This window comes from Anser brachyrhynchus (genome assembly GCF_964034855.1).
Source record: "Anser brachyrhynchus genome assembly, chromosome: 1".
Taxonomy (NCBI): Eukaryota; Metazoa; Chordata; class Aves; order Anseriformes; family Anatidae; genus Anser; species Anser brachyrhynchus.
Window position 1 is genome coordinate 129,972,196 of NC_137694.1, and position 21,711 is coordinate 129,993,906.

The window sequence follows — 21,711 nt, forward strand, 5'->3', positions numbered from 1 at the left end:
TCTTCATTTGTCAGAAGTTGTATGTTTTCAGGGGCTTTAGAGTTAGAAAGATGTAGAAAATAACTGTTTCTTTACCTGTGCATGTTGGATACAGGGAAGCCTTTTTGGTAGAGATTTTTTCCCATGTGGTTGTCTTCCTAGACATGCATCTTATATGTTACCAACATACTTTCATCTCCCTTTTCTGTGATTGCAGTAATTAAATGATAATTAGTGCCATCCCTGAGACCTTTAATTTACTACAGCATATCTTCAGAAGTGGAGTGGTTCTAATGTAAACTTCAGATCATTTGTGCTTGATGAAAATGGTTCTAATACCTAGGATTTCAAGTCCTGATATACCGAGATAATTTGGGAAATTCAGGCGTATGGATGTAATGTTTTCAGAGGGGGTGAATGGGGTTTCTCCTCTTGAAAGGTGTCCTATCAAAACGTCGTTGTTACCAGCCTGTATACGGTCCAGTCTGCCAAATTAACAGCTCTTGAAATGTTATTGACTTGTTATACAGTTAGCAACTGCATGCCCTCTGCGGTGTCACAGACAAATCATTCATACCCTTTTGAGTCTGTTGTGACAAAAAATGAGGATCTTAGCGGCCCAGGGGGGTGTTTCTCTTCTGCTTGAGGCCCTATATAAGTGCCTCACTAAGTGCTGTACTAATGCAGGCAAACACTAGGTTCAAACCGGCAGACATCCTTCAGAGAAGCAGTGTGCAAGTGACTGAAAACACTGACATTTTCTGATTGTTTCTTTGTTTCTGAAAATTGCAGGAATGTGTTTAGCTGTGCCCAGTAGTGTTTTTACTGATACACATGATGCAGTTTCTCCATTGCTGCTACGGATTATGCTTTGTGAAGTGACTGCTGCTTGAGCCACTGGGTGGCATCATTGCACTATTTTGGGATTAAGTGATGATGTGCTCTTCAAGAACATCAGAAAGATGCCAGCTGCCTGAACAAGAAAAATAAACAAAAAAGCTCACCTAGGTGATTTAAGGACAAAAACGTTAGCTGTGGCATGGTAGTTTTTCTCTTGTGCTTTATATTGATTTAATGCTTGCTTATATCTTTGATGTTAGTGCTTCATACCGTTCCATTTGTTCAAAAAATGGTAACACTGATTAAATCAAATGCAGGATACCCTCAGCTGTGTACATAAGCAATGCCAATATTAACACTGGAAAAAATATGGTGATTCTGTTGCTGAACATTACAATAGTATTTACCTTACAAAGATAGACCTTTATGTGAGTTCAGAGGAAAAGACACAAAGATGGAGTTGGAAGGCTGAGCTAATCCTTTTGATCTATTGGACTGGGGATAGTCATTCTCAACATATGCTTCATCAGACACAAAACGTCTGTGTTTTTTTTCCATGTATTATTTCAGCACTCCTCTGAAGTTATCATAGCAGTGCTGCTGTTCCCATGCGCTTGTTAGGGGAACCGAGATGTGGAACCACTGATGTGATTTGTACAGAGATGCTTGGGAGATCTTTGTGCAGAGAATTAAGTCTAGATGGCCCTATTTGTGTCTTTATGCGTGGACCACAAAAAGAAGAACTTGTGGGAAGCTTATATTGGTATCTGCCAATTGTGTGATTTCCACTGATGGATTTACAGAAAGCTATTTCAAGCTGTGTATTTTGCAAAGGTGTAGTTTGCATTTTATTGTAATCCTGTTCTTGGAAAAAAATATATTCTACGAGATAGTTGGATGGGGTGTTTTTTTTGCCCTCTCTTTCCCCAACCTCTCTCTTAATTTGTGTTCCCTTTAAAAACTGTCTTTATGGTCTTTTTTATCTTATGTCTTCCAGAACAGTTTAATTGGGATGACTATCTGAAAGAGACTGAATCAGTAGCTGCCCCTCTACATTGCTTCAGACAGGTATGCCAAATACTATTTTGCAAGTGTGTGTGTGTATGCCTCCATGTTACAGGGTGATGATGAAGCAACTTTTATGTTAGGACTGCTTGCAAACTTTCTGTTTGACTTCTTTTGATCTCTGTTTATCAGTAGCTTACAGTTTTGGCAGAAGCCAGAGATTTTCCATTCTTGGTTTCTGCCTTAAGCCAAACTTTGAGGGTTTCATTAAAGTTGTAGCTTTGGACTCTTTTTCTTCAAAAGAAGACTAGTTAATGAAAACAGATAGTCTTATCAGAGTTCAAAAATATCTTCTATTTTTTCCAGTAATCTTAGAGGTTTACTGTGAGAATTAACATTTGGCTGATAATCAGAGGAGTCTCTCTCCAGCCCCGTTTCTGTAAGAGTCCTTTCAGTTCTGAAAAGCTACAAGATGTACAAAATACATGTTTGCATGTGCAGGAGAACTTATTCACCACTTTTTTTTCTGGATCTCTCAAATATGTTACATTTTGGCTCTTTCAGAGCAGGGTGTAATAGATAATGGAGTTTAAACAATACAATTAAAAAAAATCATGGGGAAAGACTTTTTACCAGGGCCTATAATGACAGGAGAAGGGGCAATGGTTCTAAACTGAAAGTGGATAGATTTAAGGAAGAAATTCTTTACTCAGAGGGTGTTGAGACACTGGGAGAGGTTGCCCAGAGAAGCTGTGGATGCCCCATCCCTGGAGGTGTTCAAGGCCACGCTGGATGGGGCTTTGGGCAACCTGGTCTGGTGGGAGGTGTCCCTGCCCATGGCAGGGGGGTTGGAACTGGGCAATATTTAAGGACCCTTCAAGCCCAAACCATTCTGTGATTCTATGATGGAATACAAAGGTAATACTAGACTTATAATGAAGAGAACTAATTGCCCCTGAACTTAGTGTAGAGTTATGGTTGCTGAAGTGGTACTTCTGCTAGGCAAAATATGGAGAGTGGCTAAGGTTAAACATATCAGATAGGAATTTAAAAGATCAAGTTTACTGAAGTGTATGCATGCGTTAACCACAGTCTCAGGTTATCAGACTTCAGTATTGTACGTCACTCAGTAAGAGGCTGTAAGGAGAGTGTACAAAGGGTGTTTGAGGTGCTGTTCACATTGTGCTTTGCAAGTTTGATTCCCCCCTTGTCCTATGGTTTTGTATCTATTTGCAGATGCAGTTTAAATCTACCATCTTGTGTGAGCTAACGTGGTGGTTTTACCCAGCTGGGCAGCTGAGCTCTACCACAACTACTCTCTCACTCCCCCTCTTCAAAGAAAAAGGGGGAGAAAATACGATGCAAAGGGCTCGTGGGTTGAGATATGGACAGGGAGATCACTCAAGTTATTGTGATGGGCAAAACAGACTTGGTGTAGGGAGATTAGAGAAATTTATTGCCTATTACTAACAAGCTAGAGCAGTGAGAAAGAAAATAAAACCACCTTTCCCCCATCCACTCTGAACAGTGCAGGGGAACAGGCAATGGGGGCTGCGGTCAGTCCCTGACGCTTTGTCTCCGCCGCTCCTTCACGGTCCCTCCCTGCCCCTGCTCCCCGTGGGGTCCCTCCCACGGGATGCCGTCCTGCCCGAACTGAGCCTGCGGGGGCTGCCCACAGGCAGCAGCTCTTCAAGCACTGCTCCCACACGGCTCCGTACCACGGGGTCCATCCATCCCCCAGGAGCAAACTGCTCCAGCACGGGTCCCCCACGGGCGGCAGCTCCCCCCAGACCCCCTGCTCCTGCGTGGGCTCCTCTCCACGGGCTGCAGCTCCGGCCCGGGGCCTGCTCCTGCGGGGGCTCTCCATGGGCCGCAGCCTCCTCCAGGCCACATCCACCTGCTCCACGTGGGCTCCTCCACGGGCTGCAGCGTGGAGATCTGCTCCGTGTGGGACCCATGGGCTGCAGGGGGACAGCCTGCTCCACCAGGGGCCTCTCCACAGGCCGCAGGGGAACTGCTGCTGCCTGCCTGGAGCACCTCCTGCCCTCCTGCTGCACTCACCTGGGGGGCTGCAGGGCTGCTTCTCACTCCTCACTCTCCCAGCTGCTGTTGCACAGGCATTTATTTTCCCCTTCCTTAAATCTGCTCTCCCAGAGGTGCAAACAACATCACTTATTGGTTCAGCTCTGAGCAGCATTGGGTTCCTTTGGAGCCAGCTGGAGCTGGCCCGTATCTGACATGGGGCAATGAGTGGGCTCTTCTCACAGAAGCCACCCCTGCAGCCCCCGCTAGCAGAACCTTGCCGTGTAAACCCACTACAGCTCATGACCTTCAGCTGTTTAGCCCTCTGGCGACTGTCAACCTCTGCTGGGATTTTTCTCTCTGTAGGGGGAGCTGTGGTCCACTATGTTCCCAAGTTGAGGAGTGTCTGAGCTAGCTGCGTAGAATTACGTAGGAAGAGTTTCAGTGTGTGTGCCTTCACTGTATTGGGCAGATAGATGCTGAGGGGATCGGGAAGTTCAGGTTGGTAGAACTGTAATAGGTGTGACAAGCTGGGCATGTGTAGTTTGCTGGATTGGATCTGTTCAGAAAGGTATCTTCTAGGGTTCACTGGCAGTCTGTGATAACTGGCCTCCAGCAGGGACCAAACAAAAAGCAACGTGAACAAATAATCAGAGGAGGAGAGGAAGATCACACAGTGTATGTCAAGTTGCTTGGAGGAACAGAGAATAGGGAGAGGGGAGAGCAGGTGGTAGTGTTTCCTCATACTGGATCTTGAATCCCAGCTCTCTCTTCAGGAGATGAGGATAAATGCCCCTCTCATGCTGCTTTCAGTGAGAGAGGGCTAATCATAGCAGTGTCCATAGCTCTTATTGGCTGGAGCACCTAAAATTTGTTATCTTCAGAAATTTATTCTACAGTATGTGTTTTTCATAGTGGATACCAGCTAAAGGCAGAGACCCCAAGCCCTGCCTCAGTAGAGGCAGAGAACAGCAGTGTGTCCCTTGGTTGTTCTGAGTGAGTGCCGTATTCACAGACCAAGGACCGTCATGACCAGAGCATATGCTCTTGAGATGTGTAGCTATGGCAGAAAACTGTTCAGGAGCCTTTCTTTGTTTTTGTTGCATCTTTCTCTTTGCTACTAATGCTGAAGAGGTCTGAACTGAACAGCAGAATAACATCTTAAATAGAGGTGTTTAAGTACTGTGCACTAAGTGAGACACATAAATCTGAGTGACTTGGATTGCTTAAGCAGTGTGTGGGTTGGAAAGAAGAGCTTTAATGTCTGTGCTTAGCAAATTTCAAAACAATTTACATATGCAGACTTTCTGTTTCTTCTAGAGGTTGACCTTTAAGTAGAAAGTGATATGCAATGTTAATTATTGCAGTGCTAGCTCCTCTCACTAATTAATGTTTGCATATTTTAGAAACTAAAGCGCTTGAGCTTTGTGTAGGACTAATTTGACTTGTATTGGGTTACCCATGAATTGTACATGTCATTTTCACTCTGCGTAATGAAAGAAAGACACTGTTTTGGCCAGCCAAAAAGCAAGCAGAGAGGAGTTTAATTTGGCAGTTATATCCAAAAATTGTGACTTGTGGGAATTTTACAAAGTTTAAATTTTGTAGTAATTAAAAATGACCTGGGGAGCAGTAGATTAAAGTCTCTACCATAAATTAAGATACAGACATAGACAGCTAATGGGAATTGATTAGAGCCTTTATCTTAATTCAGAATGTATTTTATCTGTTGCTCTCGGTTGTTTTTAATTACTACCTACAATTTTGAAGCATTCCACATCCTTTTCTCTCACCCTGTAACTTCTTTTTCAAGCAGTTGAAAATTTAAAATATAAAAGCTCAGCTCCTGGTGGTTTGAACAGAAGTTAAATCAAGGCTCTTAATCTAGCTGGTTTTATTATTTTGCTGCAAGGAACTGGTATGGAGGAGTCACCTTTTTAGTGCAGTGTCTTGCATTGTTACTATTTAAACAAGCTCACCTTTCCTACAAACAAATAAACGAAGTCCCTAAATTTTCAATCTCAGTTGCCTTTCATGGTTGTAGAAAATAACAGCTTGACAAGCAATATCCTGAAATTGAATTGCCCTTTAAATTTAATATGCTCAGGCTCCCCTTTCAGACAGCCTGCTGGCTAAATGCAGCATTGGCAGATGCTACCCTCAACTCTCACTGAATATTGCTTGTCTTTTGGTGTTTTTTTTGGGGGGGGGCTCTGGCTCCTCCAGGGCTCCTCCTGTTGATCAGGGTCTGTTTGGAACACTGCGCCTGCACAGCATGGCAAAGGTAGAGCAAGATATGTTTTAAAAAATTGAATGTGGTAGAGAGAAAATATCGCTAACGCTTGTTCAGGTAGCAAGTTTCTTCAGCCCAGGCATACAGGTGCACCCTGCATGCTTCCTGTGGATCCCAACCAGACCTGACCTGACCAGATGGACAGGGGAAGGGACATAAGAATCTGGTGAGCGTGAATGCCCATGTTTGTGATCCTGCTACCTGCCTCCCGTGTTAGGATTCAGGTTGTGTTAGTCTCTGTTGGATAGTTACTGGGTTGAAATGGCATGTGGAAGGCTGCCTGTGGTTCTTGGTGTCTGTGTCCAGGGGCAGCTTTGTCCTGGAGGAGGTAGAGAAAAGGTCTTTCAGGGTGACGGGTGACGGGAGTAGTCATCCTCTCCTACAATAAACCTCAGTGCTTGGCTTGCTTAACTTGATGAAAGATTACTGCGAAATGATCAGGTTGCCCTCTGGAAATACACTGTAGATTTTGATATTAGGTTCAAAGATGCAGAGAGAATTTAAGGTAAAATATAATATTGGCTAAAGTTACCATGAATAAGTTTGGGCTGGAAGGGAAGAGATATCTAAAGAGAACAGTGAGATTTGGAGTAATCTTTCTCCAAGACTAGGTGAATCATTCAATCCCAGTTAGCGTTGATACAAGTTTTTGATCATCATTAGATGATCTTATTGCCTACATTACTCCAGTAGGCAAGTAATCAGACTGTGATCCAGTCAGTCTCTGGCAGTACTGTATTGTTACATGAGCTTTTCTCTTTTCCTGGTAACAGCTCAGTAAAAAATACTCTCCTTCTCTTTTTAACCTTTAACTGTGACATAAAGATCAGCTCAAAGACCAAGTTGCATTCATCACATTTCTTTTCCCCATGCCATTATCTTTTCCCCAAAATCTCATGTCTGCTAATTAAATTGGCATTTCATTGTGTGTTTGTATGAATGTATTCAGTTCTCTGTGAATAAGCACAAGCTGCAGTTCGTATCTCAGCACAGAAGTTTTATGTGCCTAGGACTGTCTGTTTCCTTTTTCTGTAAACTGCAGTTAACATTAATTCCTTTTTCTCTCTTCTTTCTTTGCATTATAAGCTTTTTTTGATGCAGAAACTCTTTCTTGACTTAAGCTTTTGTAGTGTAGTGCTCTAGGGTCCAAATTTTGTTTGAATTTCCAAAACATTACTAAAATGAGAATTACTAGTTTTCAATTCAAAAGAAATAGTTATTCTTGTTTGTTGGTTTTTGTTCTTTTTTTTTTTTTTAAGAGTTGATTGTCATATTTCTTGAGGTCCTTGTTTTCCATTTACTTCAAGTGTTAATCCCCCATCTTTGTATTCCTATTTTTATCAGGATTCGCTTGTTACCCTTCCTGGCTGTGCTGATCTTTTTAAAAGTCAGACATGTTTATGAAGCAGAAACATCAAGTATCTGAGATGGTGCTGTTGGGAGGTTATCCATGCTTCTTCTCTGATTTGCTGCTAAATGCTGAAAGTTGAAAAGCTTCTTGATATTTATCAGTTATCTGATATGTTTGTATGAATGAAAGCTATGTACTGAACTTACCTAGTAAATCTAGCAATGCTAAAGAAAATAAGAAAAAGTCTTTTATCTCTTACTGTAGTCCAGAAGTCCACCTACGAATGATTTCAAAGTCGGTATGAAACTGGAAGCCCACGATCCTCGCAACGTTACCTCGGTTTGTATAGCCACGGTAATAGGAATCACTGGTGCCAGGCTAAGGTTGCGGCTTGATGGAAGTGACAACAAAAATGATTTCTGGAGGCTTGTGGATTCCTCGGACATACAGCCCATTGGGACCTGCGAAAAGAAAGGGGGCATGCTCCAGCCTCCGCTTGGTAAGAAACAAAGCTTCTGAACTCACATATGTGGAGTAATGCTTTTATGTAGTTGATTTTACCATTTTTTCTTGGCAAATTCAGTGGTACTAACATTTCATCAAACCATTATTTAACTGCAAAGGAGAGGTGAGCAAACTAATTTAGGGTGAAATGTGGGCTTTTCTTCTTTTTGGATTCTTTTGACATAAGAATGATCAGAATAATTGCTTGTTTTTTTTTTTTTGTTGGTTTTCGTTTTTAATGGAGGCCCTTAGTGTTAAATGGTAGCGTCTGACAGCATTTCTAATAATGAGATACACAGTCATGTGCCCATTCTAAAAATGTTTCCTGGCACACACCCTACCTTCTGAGTATGCATGGATGTAACGTTTTCTTCTTAGGTGTTGTCCGTGCTCCTTAGAGTCCTGGAGAAGGCTGACTCCTGTTTTCCTCTTCAGGAAACCAGAGTGGCCCACTAGAAGGCGCTCGCCGTTAACCAGAGTGTGGAGCGCTCAGTTGGGCTGCAGAAGGTGCATACAGTTCTGGACAACCGGAATGTTTTCTCAAGCACTCTGAGCAAATTGTTTGTGATCTGGGAAAGGTGGCACTGGGTTGGTTCATGCTGCAGTATTGCAGCATTCTGCTCAGAGGCAAGTAAAAGGCACTCCAGAGCTCTAGCAAGCTACAAGCTTATTGCATGCAATTCTCAGCTGCTCAAATTGACACACATGGGTTGGATCAGTTTGTCATGAGCAGTTTGTGAGCATGACAAACATTCAGTGCACAGGATGCAGCAATCCTGGGCTTAGAAGTAGTCCGCAGAATTTCTTTTGCCTTCCATGAGCAACATGGACCAACCACAGCGTTGTGTGTCTTCCCAGACTGAGAAATGGTGCTTGGCTTAGTCAAAACTTACTGTGAAAGTTTATTAAACCTGGAACTGTACAAAGGAATTCCTTGCTATAAAACGAATACTCAAAGTTAACTGATTAACTACTGTGGGTCATGTAATTGTGGTATCGCTTTTCTCTGCTGTGATTAATCTGTATATCTAGATCTACATTCTTGTACCATATTTGTTACATCTAAAAATTCTAGGTGTGGAAGTCTTTAAAGAAACTGATTTTTCATGTTGGTCTGAAAATAGTTCAGCTTTCGAAAAGATGGAAAAATAATAGCCAATATTTCTTCAAATTCCTTCCCCACAAAACCAAACCAAAACACAACAGCAACACTTCTTTTATTCTGTTATCTCTTGTAATGTTTATAAGATGCAAGAAATAATGTTCTTAATGTAAAAAATGAACAGTAGCCGAGAATTGGTTACTGTTGTCTTCCTGTCTTACAATTCTGGCTTTGGTGTCTTCTAACTGTGACATGTGACAAGGCAGAGGTGCAGTGAAGAAGGTCGGTATGCTTTCTCTTAGTGGCCTCTCAAGAAACCAGTCAACCGTATTTGTTAACAGCTTTTGGATCTTCTGCTAGAAAGGTGAAGTGAAAGGTGTAATTTCATTACCGTGTGAAACTTGATTTGCTCTTAAACAGGCAAACAGATATAGCAGCAGTTCACGTAACCATTAAGATGCTTCACGTAGATTAACAGGGTAGATTTTTGTGCTGTTGTGCTGCTTTAGAAACACAAGGAAAGCAATGCAGCTTGGGAGCCAGTCTGCAAAAGTATTAGTTGAGATAGATAGATAGAGTCTGAACTCCGAAGGGTTTATTTTTTCCTTCTTTCCTATGGATGTAGAGATTTTGAATGAAAACACTGGAAATTTTTGAGATTGGGGGGGAATATTTTTTTTTTTTTGAGAATAACTCAGTTTAGCCTCTCTGAAGTTCTTGGTACAAACTTGTAGAACGAGTACAGTCATACCAGTATGAATGAGGGTAGTGATAGAGAAGAGTATGTCTGTTCTTATGTGTATGTGTGGCATTAAAAATACGGCTTTAGTCCAGGATCACAGTGCTTTTTTTTTAAAACGTGTTTCTAAACTAGCCTGATGAATAAAACAACTCTGGGTTATGTATAATGGGGACAATCAATTCATTACAAAGAGAAACTTTCCGTGATCATCAGTAGAAGGATTGATGCCTTTCTCTGGATACTCTTTCTTACTCCTGTTCGGTCAGGCTGCTTGTAGTGCAGCTCCAAATAAGCAGATGTTTCCTTGCATCTAGAAACGCAGGCTTACCTGCCTTCAGAACAATTGTGGTTATTCAGGAAAGAATGTGAGTGCCATTATTTTGTCCCTCCTGTCTTAGATTCTTTCGGAGATAGGCTGAATTCCAGCAATCAAGCATTCTGGCATACCTAGATAAATTTTTGGAAAAGCCTTCTTGGCAGCTTTACAGCATCCTGTTCCTGGGCAAAGCTGGGAGCTAATTGGGTGTATAATTACCTCCTGTTAGACATTTAAGCAACCGATTTTTTTTTGATTTTTTTTCCCTGAGTAGTAGGGAACCTTCTGGATACTAATGTTCTGTTTATCTCATAATCGCAAGTTAAAATAGCCCCCCCTACCTGATTTTTACATAGGTTTAATTATACATGTTACCTAAGGTTTTTGAGAAAATGATTAGTGTAGGAAAGCGTTCTTCCAGCTTCTGTTTTTCAAAGGGGAGCTTTTATGCTATTGAGAGCTTAATGTTCTCAACCAGTTACGATGAAGATAACATTTTGTATGTTTTTTACCAGGACAACTTACAGGCCAAGTGAAGTTAATTGAAACTATTGTTTAGTTGTAGTTCCTCTGTCTTTGTGTATGTATCTTTTCTGTGCTAGCTGGTTAGGAATACTGCATTTCAGTAATCACACGTGTTTAGATTGCATAAAGACTCTGGTATCAAACCAGGAGCGATAATCAGCTCAGCAGTCGTCAAATTACGAGGCTATTTCTCAAGTGTGAGCTTTGTATTAATTTAGGTGTTGCATAGGTAGTTCCAACATGTAAACTGTTTATGCAACTGAAAATAGCTTAAAGCTGCAAGTTCAAGAACTGTTAAACCATATAATCCATGCAGTCCAATTTTAGATGATGTAATGATTTAACTGATGAAGAATTCAAATACATTCCACCTTTCTAGGGACAATTTTTCCAACAGAATCTTCAAGATTTGGTTGTGAGGAAGCTCATCAGTTCCTGGCAGATTTTGGTAATGTTTGCTTTGTGGAGAAATGTCCAGTTCTCACTATTACATCAATTTTCCCGTAAAAATGTGCCAGATATGCAGGATACTAAAGATGTAGAAAAACCGTCCACTGCGTTTGTTACCTTACTCATTACTTTGAAGCATTCATTTGGAAAACACAGAAAGCAACGGGGATATTTTTCGTTTTGTTTCTTTAACCAGAAAGTAGATTTTGAGGGAAGGTTCTCAGGAACGAGAGTGTTTTCAGCTAAACCTTTGTTCTCCTTCAATAAGGTAGTTCAGCTGAACAAATTTGATTACTGTTTGTGCTTTTTATTCACTTGTTTAATGAAGGATATTGAAGTAGAAATATCTTCCAGTTTGTTTTTCAATATGATACATGCTTTTATTAAAGTCATTATATGTTTGTTCTTCCCTGTTATGTGTTCTTTGTTGAAGAATTTCTATTTATTTATTTTGGGGGTGGAAGAGGAGAAACTTAAGCGGTCTTTTTCTTGTCTGTGGTCTGGTGAAAGAATTAAAACAGCTTCAAAAATTAGAGTGTCTCTCTTCAGTAAATGAGAGAAGCTGGAGCTGAGGAAGTTGAGAGTGAGAAGTGGCCCTGAAAAGTAAGCCAGGTATATTTCTGTACCGAGAGGTTCCACTGAGCCAGGGACTATGTGGGATGACCTGGTAATCTCCTGTGCTAGAACGTGCATGTTGGTAGGTCTTACACATTTAATTGTAAAGTCACAAATTAACAAGTGCTGAAAATGGCAATGTATTGCGCAGCTTTCTGCACCAACACCTGCCCTGTCTGTTCCTTCTTGATTACTTTCATTCTGGCCAAGTCTGAAACACAGGGAATTAGGCATTAATAAAGCCAATTTTATATCCTTTTCTTCCCATTGTATTTTACAAACTGAAGGTAGGGATATTATATACGAGTAATTTATTTGTTACTTAGGATTCCAGATGAATGCATCTTCTTGGCCGATGTTTCTCTTAAGAACTCTAAATGGAGCTGAAATGGCACCCGCAGCGTTCTTCAAGAAGGTAAGAGGAAAAGGGCCGCTGGTAAACAAGTTTCCATCAATTGGTCCATGGTTGCATTTATTTAGTGGGGATGCCAAAATAGTGCCTGTTGTATGCAGCGCAGGAAGGCCAGAATATTATTTAAAACTACTTTGAAGTGGATTGGCAAGGTACGAAACCAGACAGGAAGTGATCTGCCCGTTGGATGGCATCTCTTTTCCTGAGCTGAGACTTCTAAAGTATGTTGTGTTGTTCAGAATAATTGTTTTAGCTCGTTTTCTGTGTCATGGATTTAAGATAGGATGCATCGTCTCACATTTCTTAACAGCATCACGTTCATGTAGTGATTGTGCATGGGAGTAAAAAATTTTTTTAGTGGAGAACAAGAACCATCAGAAAAAAGTAGTGCTTAGAAAGGTTCTGTTAAATGTTTTCACTGGGCACGTTACTCATCATTTAAAATGTAATCAGAATGTAGTTGATGGTAGAAAAAACTGCTAGTTCTTGAACATGACTTGAGTAAACTACTGTGGAACATGAAAAATAATTTATGAAAACAATAGTAATATTAAAGTGATTTTGTTGTGATGCTGTCACATTGAATGTCTTCATTTCTGGTACTGAGAATGACATTTAGAAGTATGTCAGTAAATCAAGGAGTTGGTTTCAGGCCTGCAGCCACATTGGTTACACGTTAACTTATTGTAATTTTCGGGGGTGTGATGAATCATACTTCCTGCGCTGGCCTATCAGTATGTCTGAGATCATTTTTGGAGAATGAGGTTCCTAAGGCTGAGGTGGTAATTTGGGTTCCCTTGGGTCACAAGCTCGGCAGTGAGGGTACGCTTTTGCTGGTCACGTTGACTTTAATTCTGTTTCTCTTTTGTCCATTTGGAATTGGTCTAAGGCAGGCTTAGTTAACAGAGGCCTATAAATAATGTCCAGTGCTAATGAATTTTTCATGGACTAATTGAGAGGTGAAGCTTTTACCAGACAGTTATCAGTCCCCAGAAATACCCATTCCCTGCAAACCTCCTCTTCCTTATTAGCATGTAATGATTTCATGGTAGTGTCTTTGCTGTCTTGCTGCCGAGGCATAATGTATTGGGTGCAACCTATTGCTTATGTGAATACTTTCAGCACAGCCTTGCTGTCATGGGGAATTTTGCTAATTATCCCAACTGTGTTTGAGGGAATAGAATCTAGATTTTTATAACACAGAAGAGAAAAAGCAAATGTGAAGCATCAGTAAGTTACTTTGTCTACTATAACTTCTTGAGAGTAGTGAGTATAAGAAATAAGAATGCTGAAGAAAAATAGAGGTTTTCTGTTTTTTATTTTTAAGGGGTCATACGAACACAAATATTCTACCAATCTTGTTTCTGTAGGAACCACCGAAACCTGTGACAAACTGCTTTAAAGTTGGAATGAAACTTGAAGCTATAGATAGAAAGAACCCGTACTTGATTTGCCCAGCAACCATTGGAGATGTGAAAGGAGATGAAGTTTTTGTTACATTTGATGGCTGGAGAGGAGCATTTGACTATTGGTGCAGATGTGATTCTCGAGATATTTTCCCAGTTGGATGGTGTAGCTTGACAGGAGATGCATTACAACCACCAGGGAACAATGGTAAGATGACTAATAATATTGCTTAATTGTTTTTCCCCTCAATTACAGCAGAATTTTAAAAACCAGCTGGCTGTATGCAGATAAGACTGGATATTTGATTTGCGAGCAGTTGATGAGGATGAAATATTGTTGAATTTTCTTGATGTATTTTAAAGCTAATAGGATAGTTTCTGGGAAACAGGTTTGTCTGTTTGTAGTAATTCTGGAAACATTTTATTTAATATTCTACTGTTGAAGGGCTTTTGATAATCTTGAATTTTTGTGTGCTTGTGAAAAATCTTGGACCTAAACTAGTTTTGCTGTTTGTATTATAGATAAATGCTCCTGTTTGACGATACCAATATATTCTGTGCAGCAGCATTTTACATTAAGCTAACTGCTAAGAAAATAAAGTAAAATAGTCTTTTAAAGAAAAGAATATCACGGCAACTTTGCTTCTGCGAAGTTGAAGGTTTAAACTATATATTTTGGAGGTTTTTGCCTCATACTCACAAAAATCTGTCTCGAAGCTGCCTATTCTGAATGCTTTATCATCTTTGTACCTTTATGGATATTTGTACTTAATGGTTATGGAGTTCTCTTAAGTAATGGCCACCTCGTTTTATAACCTACAGCCGCCTACCCTAAAAAGTCAGAAATTGAATAAAGAGAAATACCCTGAATGTAATCCCTCTCCTACTCTTGTCACATTTCTGTAATGCAAGGTTTTTCTGCCAAACTATTTGGGCTCCTCTACCGTCGCTCTCTTCCGATTTGAATGAAAGAGAGGTTTTTTAAGAGGGGAGCCATATTTTACTTAAACACTTCAATACTTTTGACCAGAGTGAGCTGTTCTAATGGTGAGCACTTTCATAGCTGGTACTAGGTGAGGAACAAGCAAACTGGTATCACAGAGCTCCCACAGGAGGTACCAAAGGAATAGAACCAAGAAGGGAAGAAATCAGTCATTCCCCCTGCTTTATCCCTCCCTGTTATTTTTCTCAGTCCTTTGCCAACTGGTCAAGAACCATATGGAAGATCTAGCTGAGATCAGTTCAGAGTCCCTTTCTCAGCTGTTTGATTCCTCTGTGTCCTTGTCCTCACCTGCCTCTCTGTAATACTGTCCGCAGTTACTGGGTCACAGTAACTAATCTAGTTTAGTCCATAGCAGCAGATTTCAGCGAGGGAGCAATGGTGTGTGGAGCTGTACAGACAGATCCAAGATGTGCAGGTACAAATCTGCAGTGAGAAGGCAGGGGAAAGTGAGTTGAGGACAGCCTACATTCGATCAAAATGATATAGTGGGTCCCAAACTGACTACAGCCTGATGTGTCTGTGCTCCCAATCTGTGAAGTGCACGGCTCAGCTTCTTCAGAAGGTTGACTTTGTCTTGAGAAGTCCTGAATGAGGTGTGTTATTATGGTAAGTTAATTATGTCAACTATGGAGAAATAAAATGGCTTTATAGGAAAGGGGCTGTGTAAATAAGTGATGTAAATTTTTTAGAAGATATTTTTATGACTGTTTAGTTTGCTGACTCCAGTTGTATCTTTTGGAAAGAAGCGTTATGAAATTGTTTAGTCTACTCCAGTTTCAGTGCTGGAAACCCAGCAGTGTTTTGAGATAACATGTACAACATTCTTCTTGACCGATTAGTGTTTGATAGGGATCAAAGCGTTGTATAACAATTAGTTAGTAAATTTGATTAAATATTCCAGTTGTTTGAGTATTAAAATAAACACACTTCCTGAGTGTGTTCAAATTTGGTGGAGGCTGAAATTACCTAGCCATGTAACTTTCTGGATTCTATTCCCTTTTTATGAAAAACAGTGACACTTCAAGCATTGATAAAACCCAAGGCAAGGTTCTTGCAGAAGTTTAGTCAAAACTGGAGAATTTTAGAGACGTGATAGAAGTGGGGAGCAGGAAGGTGAAGGCTAAGGATTTTGTTGTTTGCAATTCTAAAAGTGTGTCCAAGGTTAACTGCAGTTTTAATAAAACCTTGTGTGGTCCTTTTTTTCCCCATTCAGAGCAGGAAGAGTTTCTTCTTCAAATTTTTCTTCATATGCTTGTTTTTCAGATGTGCATTTGTCAAGTTTATGTAGCTAGATGAAATATTTTTTGCTCTCAGGTTAGGTATTTCACTGTTATTTGATTGCTTTTGAGCCATTAAAGTACTGTAATGATAGTCCTTTATTAAAATGTAAATAATAGCTTCAAGGAGAGTGTAATCAAGTCATTTCAATTCAGAAATTTGATAATGTTGTCAGGATTCTTCATTAAGTCACATTAACATTGACTACTCCTGTTATGGAAGAAAGTATGACAGATAATATATTGTAGGAATTCACATGAAATGTTATGGTGTCGTTCTAGCCCAGACTTTTTTCCTGCAGGTTAGTTCAGTATTTCTGTCTTGAATTGTCACTGTAGAGAGTGAAAAAAATTGACTGAGCGTGGCCTAGTTTTCAGAGTTGGTATTATGCGAAATATTCCAGGTTTTTTATAACTACTTTTTTCCTGAAGGCATTTAAACGTGGTAAATCACTAGTGAAGGACTGAAAACAAAACAAATTTTAGTCACCAAGCAAAAACAATATCCTGTAATCTAAGTATGAAAATGATAAATGATGCTTTAGGTTTCATCCATATCTAAGACAACAATTTCCTGCCACGAGACTTTAGGGTCTGATTTAGCACTTAGCAAGAGAGAAACTGCAGTAAGGGAGATGATCTGAAAATTAGAGAACATTTTATTGCAGCTGTTTACTCTCTTAGCCATTTAGGATGCCCGGAGAGAATGTAGGACCTCTGTCATGGGTTGTTTTTAAGAACAGTTTGAACAGAGCCTTCTTAGATATTGGTGAATTTATTCAAAACAGGATATGTGGTCTCTTCAGCCTTGCATTCTGTAACTCGCATTGGTTTTAGAAAGTAAGCTCAAGAGCTAAGACATGATCAATAGAAGATAAAATGACGAAGGTAGGTACAAACAGTTGTCCAGAACAACTTTCTAATGCTCAGTCCTTAATCTTCTTGCTGATGCTTTGTCTTTGGTCCCTTTCAGCAAATGTGACTTGGCTGGACCTGGCTGGGTGGCAGGGCATGTGCTTAGTGGGATGAAATGTAGTTGTTTAATGTTTATACTAGCAGAAGCTGTACTTAGCTAATTTTGTAGCTGGATTCCTTAGAGATATCTAGGATAGTAGTAATTTACGTAATATGTGGTTTGAAAGCAGTGCTTGATGTTGGGTTGACCTGCTGGCCCAAGGTTAATATTTTAAGGATGCAGTAGCTTGTTTTCTCTGAGTCTCGTGGGCACTTAAGTGCTTTTACAGATGACTCGTCACACAGGAACATCAGCGTGAACTATGGCTGGTGAAAAAAGTTGGCATGATAATATCTGTGCTGGATGAATGTGAAGGACCTGCTCCAGCAGGCTTTTTCCAACAGTGGCTGAAAGCAGATGTCTGAAGAAAAGCAAAAGCGCGCAGGAGAGAGGTTTGCAGATGTGTTCCTAGTATCTGGCAGTCTACAGCCCAGCACTGCCCAAGCCCCAGAGAATTTATGCTGAGTACCTCCTGGAAGAGTTTGGTTGTTTCTGTTCAATTATGTTTTGGAGACGTGAACTATTATCTCCTAAAGCATCCTGTAGCGGGGAGTTCTGTGGAAGAGGAGATACCTTTTCCCTTGCTGGTAGTTTCATTTTTTGCCCTCTAGTTCTCTTGGACTGAAAGAGCTTCCTAGGCTTCCAATTCTTGTACAGAAAGAGTCAGTAAATAGCCATTCCCTAACAGCTTTCTTCATATCCAGCATAGTTTTTCTGTTTTCCCACAACTATCTCTATTAGAAACTTGTAAAATTCTGTTCTGTTTTACCCTGTTATGTGATCTAAATTGATCACAGAATTAAATTATTCCACTGATCACCTTTGTTATTCTGTACAGTTTCCATTTGAGCTCTGTCATTTTTGAGCCTCTGGAACCAGAAGTATACAAGGTGTCTAAGACTTCGTGGCATTGTTCTGGTTTCTCTTTTGTTTTCTATTCCTCTTATTCATAAATTTGTATTTGGGATCTTGGACTGCTGCTGAGCAGTGGATTAATACTGTCATGGAAATATTTAATTCCAAGATGACCCTTTTGTAATGCTTCATTGGTCACAGAAGCTGGGTCATTTTGAATTGCTTGACTCTGAATTTCATCTTTTATTTCCTCACCTGCTGAGCAACTGCTCAGTTTGCAATATCCTTCTTTACTGACTCAAATAATTGTTTAACATTTGTTGCCATCTCATGCTTTGTTCTTGTTCTAGATCATAAACGGATCAAATAGCACAAGCTCAAGCAGAGATCTCATCAGGATTTCTCTAGAGTCCTCTCGACTGTGGAAATGTCCATTTATTCCTGGACACTGCTTGGTATTTTCTAACAATTTCTTTAGAAGGATCATAAGGACCTTCTCTCATATCCACTGTTACTTAAGGGTTCTTAAAGCTTTTTTTGTTGTTGTTCTTTTTTTTTTTTTTGAAGTCTGCAATGTGAAGTCTTGTCAAATGCAAGTTCACAGACTGCATCTGCTGACTTTCAATCGTCTGCTTGTGTGCTGACTCCTTAAAAAGAAGTTACGATGGGTTTGTGAGACGTGACGTTTTCTCTACAAAAGCTGTGTTTGGTTCTCCCCCAACACATTGTATTTATTTTTGTGTTCACTGCCTCTGTTCTATGGCTAAAACAATAGTTTTTAGCAGCTTGCCCAGTACCCACATCAGGTGTCCTGTCCATGCCTTCCTGGCTGGAGTGTTAGCATCGTTTTAACATTTTAGGTACCTTAAGTCTTTGGATTTGAAGCAATTTTAGGGACAAACTTGCACAGCACCATCAGTGGCTTGGACGTTTCATCTTTCTTCCTTAATAATCCTAAGGGCTTTCTGTCCTGCCAACCCTCTACTGTTTGTTTTGTCTCTGATTTCTGACCTCTGCTACTGGTACTTCATGTCGTGAACTTGTTTGAAATCCCTGTGAAGAGGGGTTCTGATATGGGAACTAGCGTGAGCTTCCTTGGAGGGAATATGAATGCAAAGAGAACATTTAATCTTGTTGCTTTAATATTGCTGTCTGTGATTGCTTGTTCTGAAATTTGATCATCTCTTGGGTCCATATAACTTCTGCCTTTGATACGTTTTAAAAAGGCTTTTTAAACTTTGATATCTTTTGGATGTTTTTCTATCAACTCTTTTTCTGGGCCAGACATATTATGCTTTTCTATTTAACTGCTGTACATTTTGATTTTTATTTTACTCAGTTGGATAACAGAGAGCTGTTACTATGCCTAAGAATATTTTTGTATTGCACTGTAACTGCTTGTATCTGAGGCTTATGATTGAAATAGAAGGCAGATGACTGGAGATTGTTGGAGCAATTTTGGTTTGCTGTTTCTGTGAAAATTCGTTTTACTATTTAGTCATTCCATGTAAATGGCAGTTGTTTAGGTAACCCATCTTGTTATTTATAATATAAGCAAAACCTCTTCCATAAAAGAGTGAAGAAAAGAGCAAGTGGGGACAAGCCATGTGGGACATAAGTAGTTTCACCTGCAAAGATTGATTTCACTGCAAAGGTATATCTGTCTTTTAGATGTGAACTGCATCTGGAGAGGGAGCAGTTCTTTTGGATCCCTGATTTCTGCTCCACCACAGTCTTTTGATCTCTGGCAGATCGAGGTGATGCAACAAGTCGTGAAGCAGGAACTGATCTCTGCACTCTGCAGGAAAGAGTCCTGGTGAACAAGAGAAGATGATGCACTAATCTAAATAAAAATAGTGAAACACTGTAGCTTTTATCATTAGACCCCTTTCTTTCCTCCTCTCTTTCCCCCTCCACACCGTGTGTCACCTCATTGCTTTTCTCCCAGTTCCGTGCATTTATTGCCAGAATGATCTTCTTTCACTGTGCTAATCAGCCTGTGATGATGTGGTTTCCTTCTAAAAGCTGTCTGCAGTGATAAGAGTAGGACAGGCCCTAGGGATTAAAATATATCTTGTCTGTTTTATGATTTCTTCGTTAGTTTTACTTAATTTTCAGACATGATCTCAGTACTTTGTACAGATTTTTAAGCTAGCTACCAAAAATGCACTTCTCTGTTGTTGATAATGAAATGATGTCCGAATTACTGTATTTTCAGCAGAGTTGTACGCAAATGTGCAACATCATTGTAAACTTCAGTACTACTCTACAATGTTTGCAGACAAAACAAAAGAAGCATTGAAACTGCTTTAGAGAGAGCTACAGTAATATCTGTGAAAAGTCTGCATTGTTTAAAGTAGCAAAAAAAAAATCTGATAAGCACTGTAAATCTTAAGTTTCGTTAAAGAAAGAAACATGCTGAAATTGTGCAATTCCATCCTGCCAGAGATTTCGTTTTGCTTTCAGTGCAGCCAGCTTCTTTTCATGAACAGGTCACAGTAGTTAGGCACACACAGTAAGCAGATTTATGCTGTCTTCGGAACTGTACATGAAAACTCCTCAGTGCTTCAGGCTAAAATCTGATTTGCCACATTCTCTTACATGTTAAGATTTTTTTATTTGGTATTAATGTTTCTTGGCATCTTGCAGCAAGGTCTGATTGGTGCCACTACAGGGCAGAAATCGCTTAGGAAGGAATAAAGGTTTTGCCTTTCCCAAAGCTGTGGCCTTATTTGTAAGCCTGATTTCTTTACTATCTTACCATGCTTATTTAAGGTAATTGTAATTTCCTTTTAAACTCGTAAGTGCTCCAAGCACATGTATTTTTGTTTGTTAAATGGAAAATATTTTTTTTTATTTGCTCTTAGAATAGAATAGAATAATTCATTTGGAAGGGGCCTTCAGAGACCATTTAATCCATCTGCCTGAGCATGTCAGGGCCAACCTGCGGTTAGGGCACATCACTGAGGGCATTGCCCAAATGCCCCTTGAGCACTGACGGGCACGGGGCAGCACCCAGCTCCCCAGGAAGCCTGTTGCGGTGTGTGACCGCCCTCACGGCAAAGAAACGTTTCCTGATGCCCGGCCTGAACTCCCCGGCGCAGCTCTGTGCCGTGCCCGTGCCCTGCCAGCGGGTCCCAGGAGCGGAGGCCGGCGCCTCCCCCTGCGCTTCCCCTCCTCGGGAGGCTGCGGAGAGCAGCGAGGTCGCCTCTGGGCCTCCTCTCCTCCAGGCTGGGCAGCCCAAGTGTCCCCAGCCTCCCCTCACAGCACATGCCTTCCAGCCCTGCCGCCTGCTGTGCTGGCCTCCTCTGGGCGCTTTCAGGGACCTCAGCAGCCCTTCTGTGCTGTGGAGCTCCAGGGGGTCAGCAGCACCTCCCAGTTCACAGTCATCAGCAAACTTGCTGAAGATGCACTGCACTCCTGCATCCAGATAACTGATAAAAATGTCAAACAGGACTGGCCCTAGAACAGAGCCCCGGTGAATGCCACTAGTGCCCAACCACCAGCCAGACATAGCCCCATTCACTGTGGCCCTTCGAGCTCTTCCATCGAGCCGGTTCATCACCCAGCGTAGCGTGTCCCCGTTCATCTCACAGTTGGACATTTTGCTCAGAAGGATGCTGTGATGGACAGGACCAAAGGCCTTACTAAAATCCAGAAGGATTATGTCTGCTGCCTTCCCCTCATCCACCAAGTGGGTGACCTTATCACAGAAGGAGATCAAGTGACCAAGGCAGGACTTTCCCATGGCGAACCCATGTTGACTGTGCCTGATAATAGCTTTGTTCTTTAAGTGCCTTTCTGTGTCCCCCAGGACAACTTTCTGCATGACTTTTCTAGGGACGGAGGTTAGACTAACAGGTCTGTAGTTCCCTGGGCCCTCTCCCATGCCCTTTTTGTAGATGGGTATAACGTTGGCTAGCTTCCAGTCATCAGAGACCTCTCCAGACTCCCACGACCTTTGCTGAATTGTTGAGAGGGGTCCAGCTGTAGCATCCA

At 40.9% G+C, this 21,711-nt stretch overlaps 1 protein-coding gene across 7 annotated transcripts in view; it reads left to right on the forward strand.

Annotated features, from left to right (window-relative positions):
* The window catches only part of SCML2 (Scm polycomb group protein like 2), an 81,409-nt gene that overhangs the window by 22,417 nt on the left and 37,281 nt on the right, over positions 1-21,711 (forward strand). For all 7 annotated transcript variants that reach the window (XR_013945044.1, XM_080576447.1, XM_080576450.1 and 4 more), the window contains 4 exons: positions 1,817-1,887; positions 7,755-7,989; positions 12,071-12,159; positions 13,527-13,770. Coding sequence is in view for 6 of the 7 variants with exons in the window: in XM_080576447.1 (XP_080432573.1) it covers positions 1,817-1,887; positions 7,755-7,989; positions 12,071-12,159; positions 13,527-13,770 (639 nt within the window). In the remaining variant the exon portion in view is untranslated. The remainder of the gene's footprint in view (positions 1-1,816; positions 1,888-7,754; positions 7,990-12,070; positions 12,160-13,526; positions 13,771-21,711) is intronic.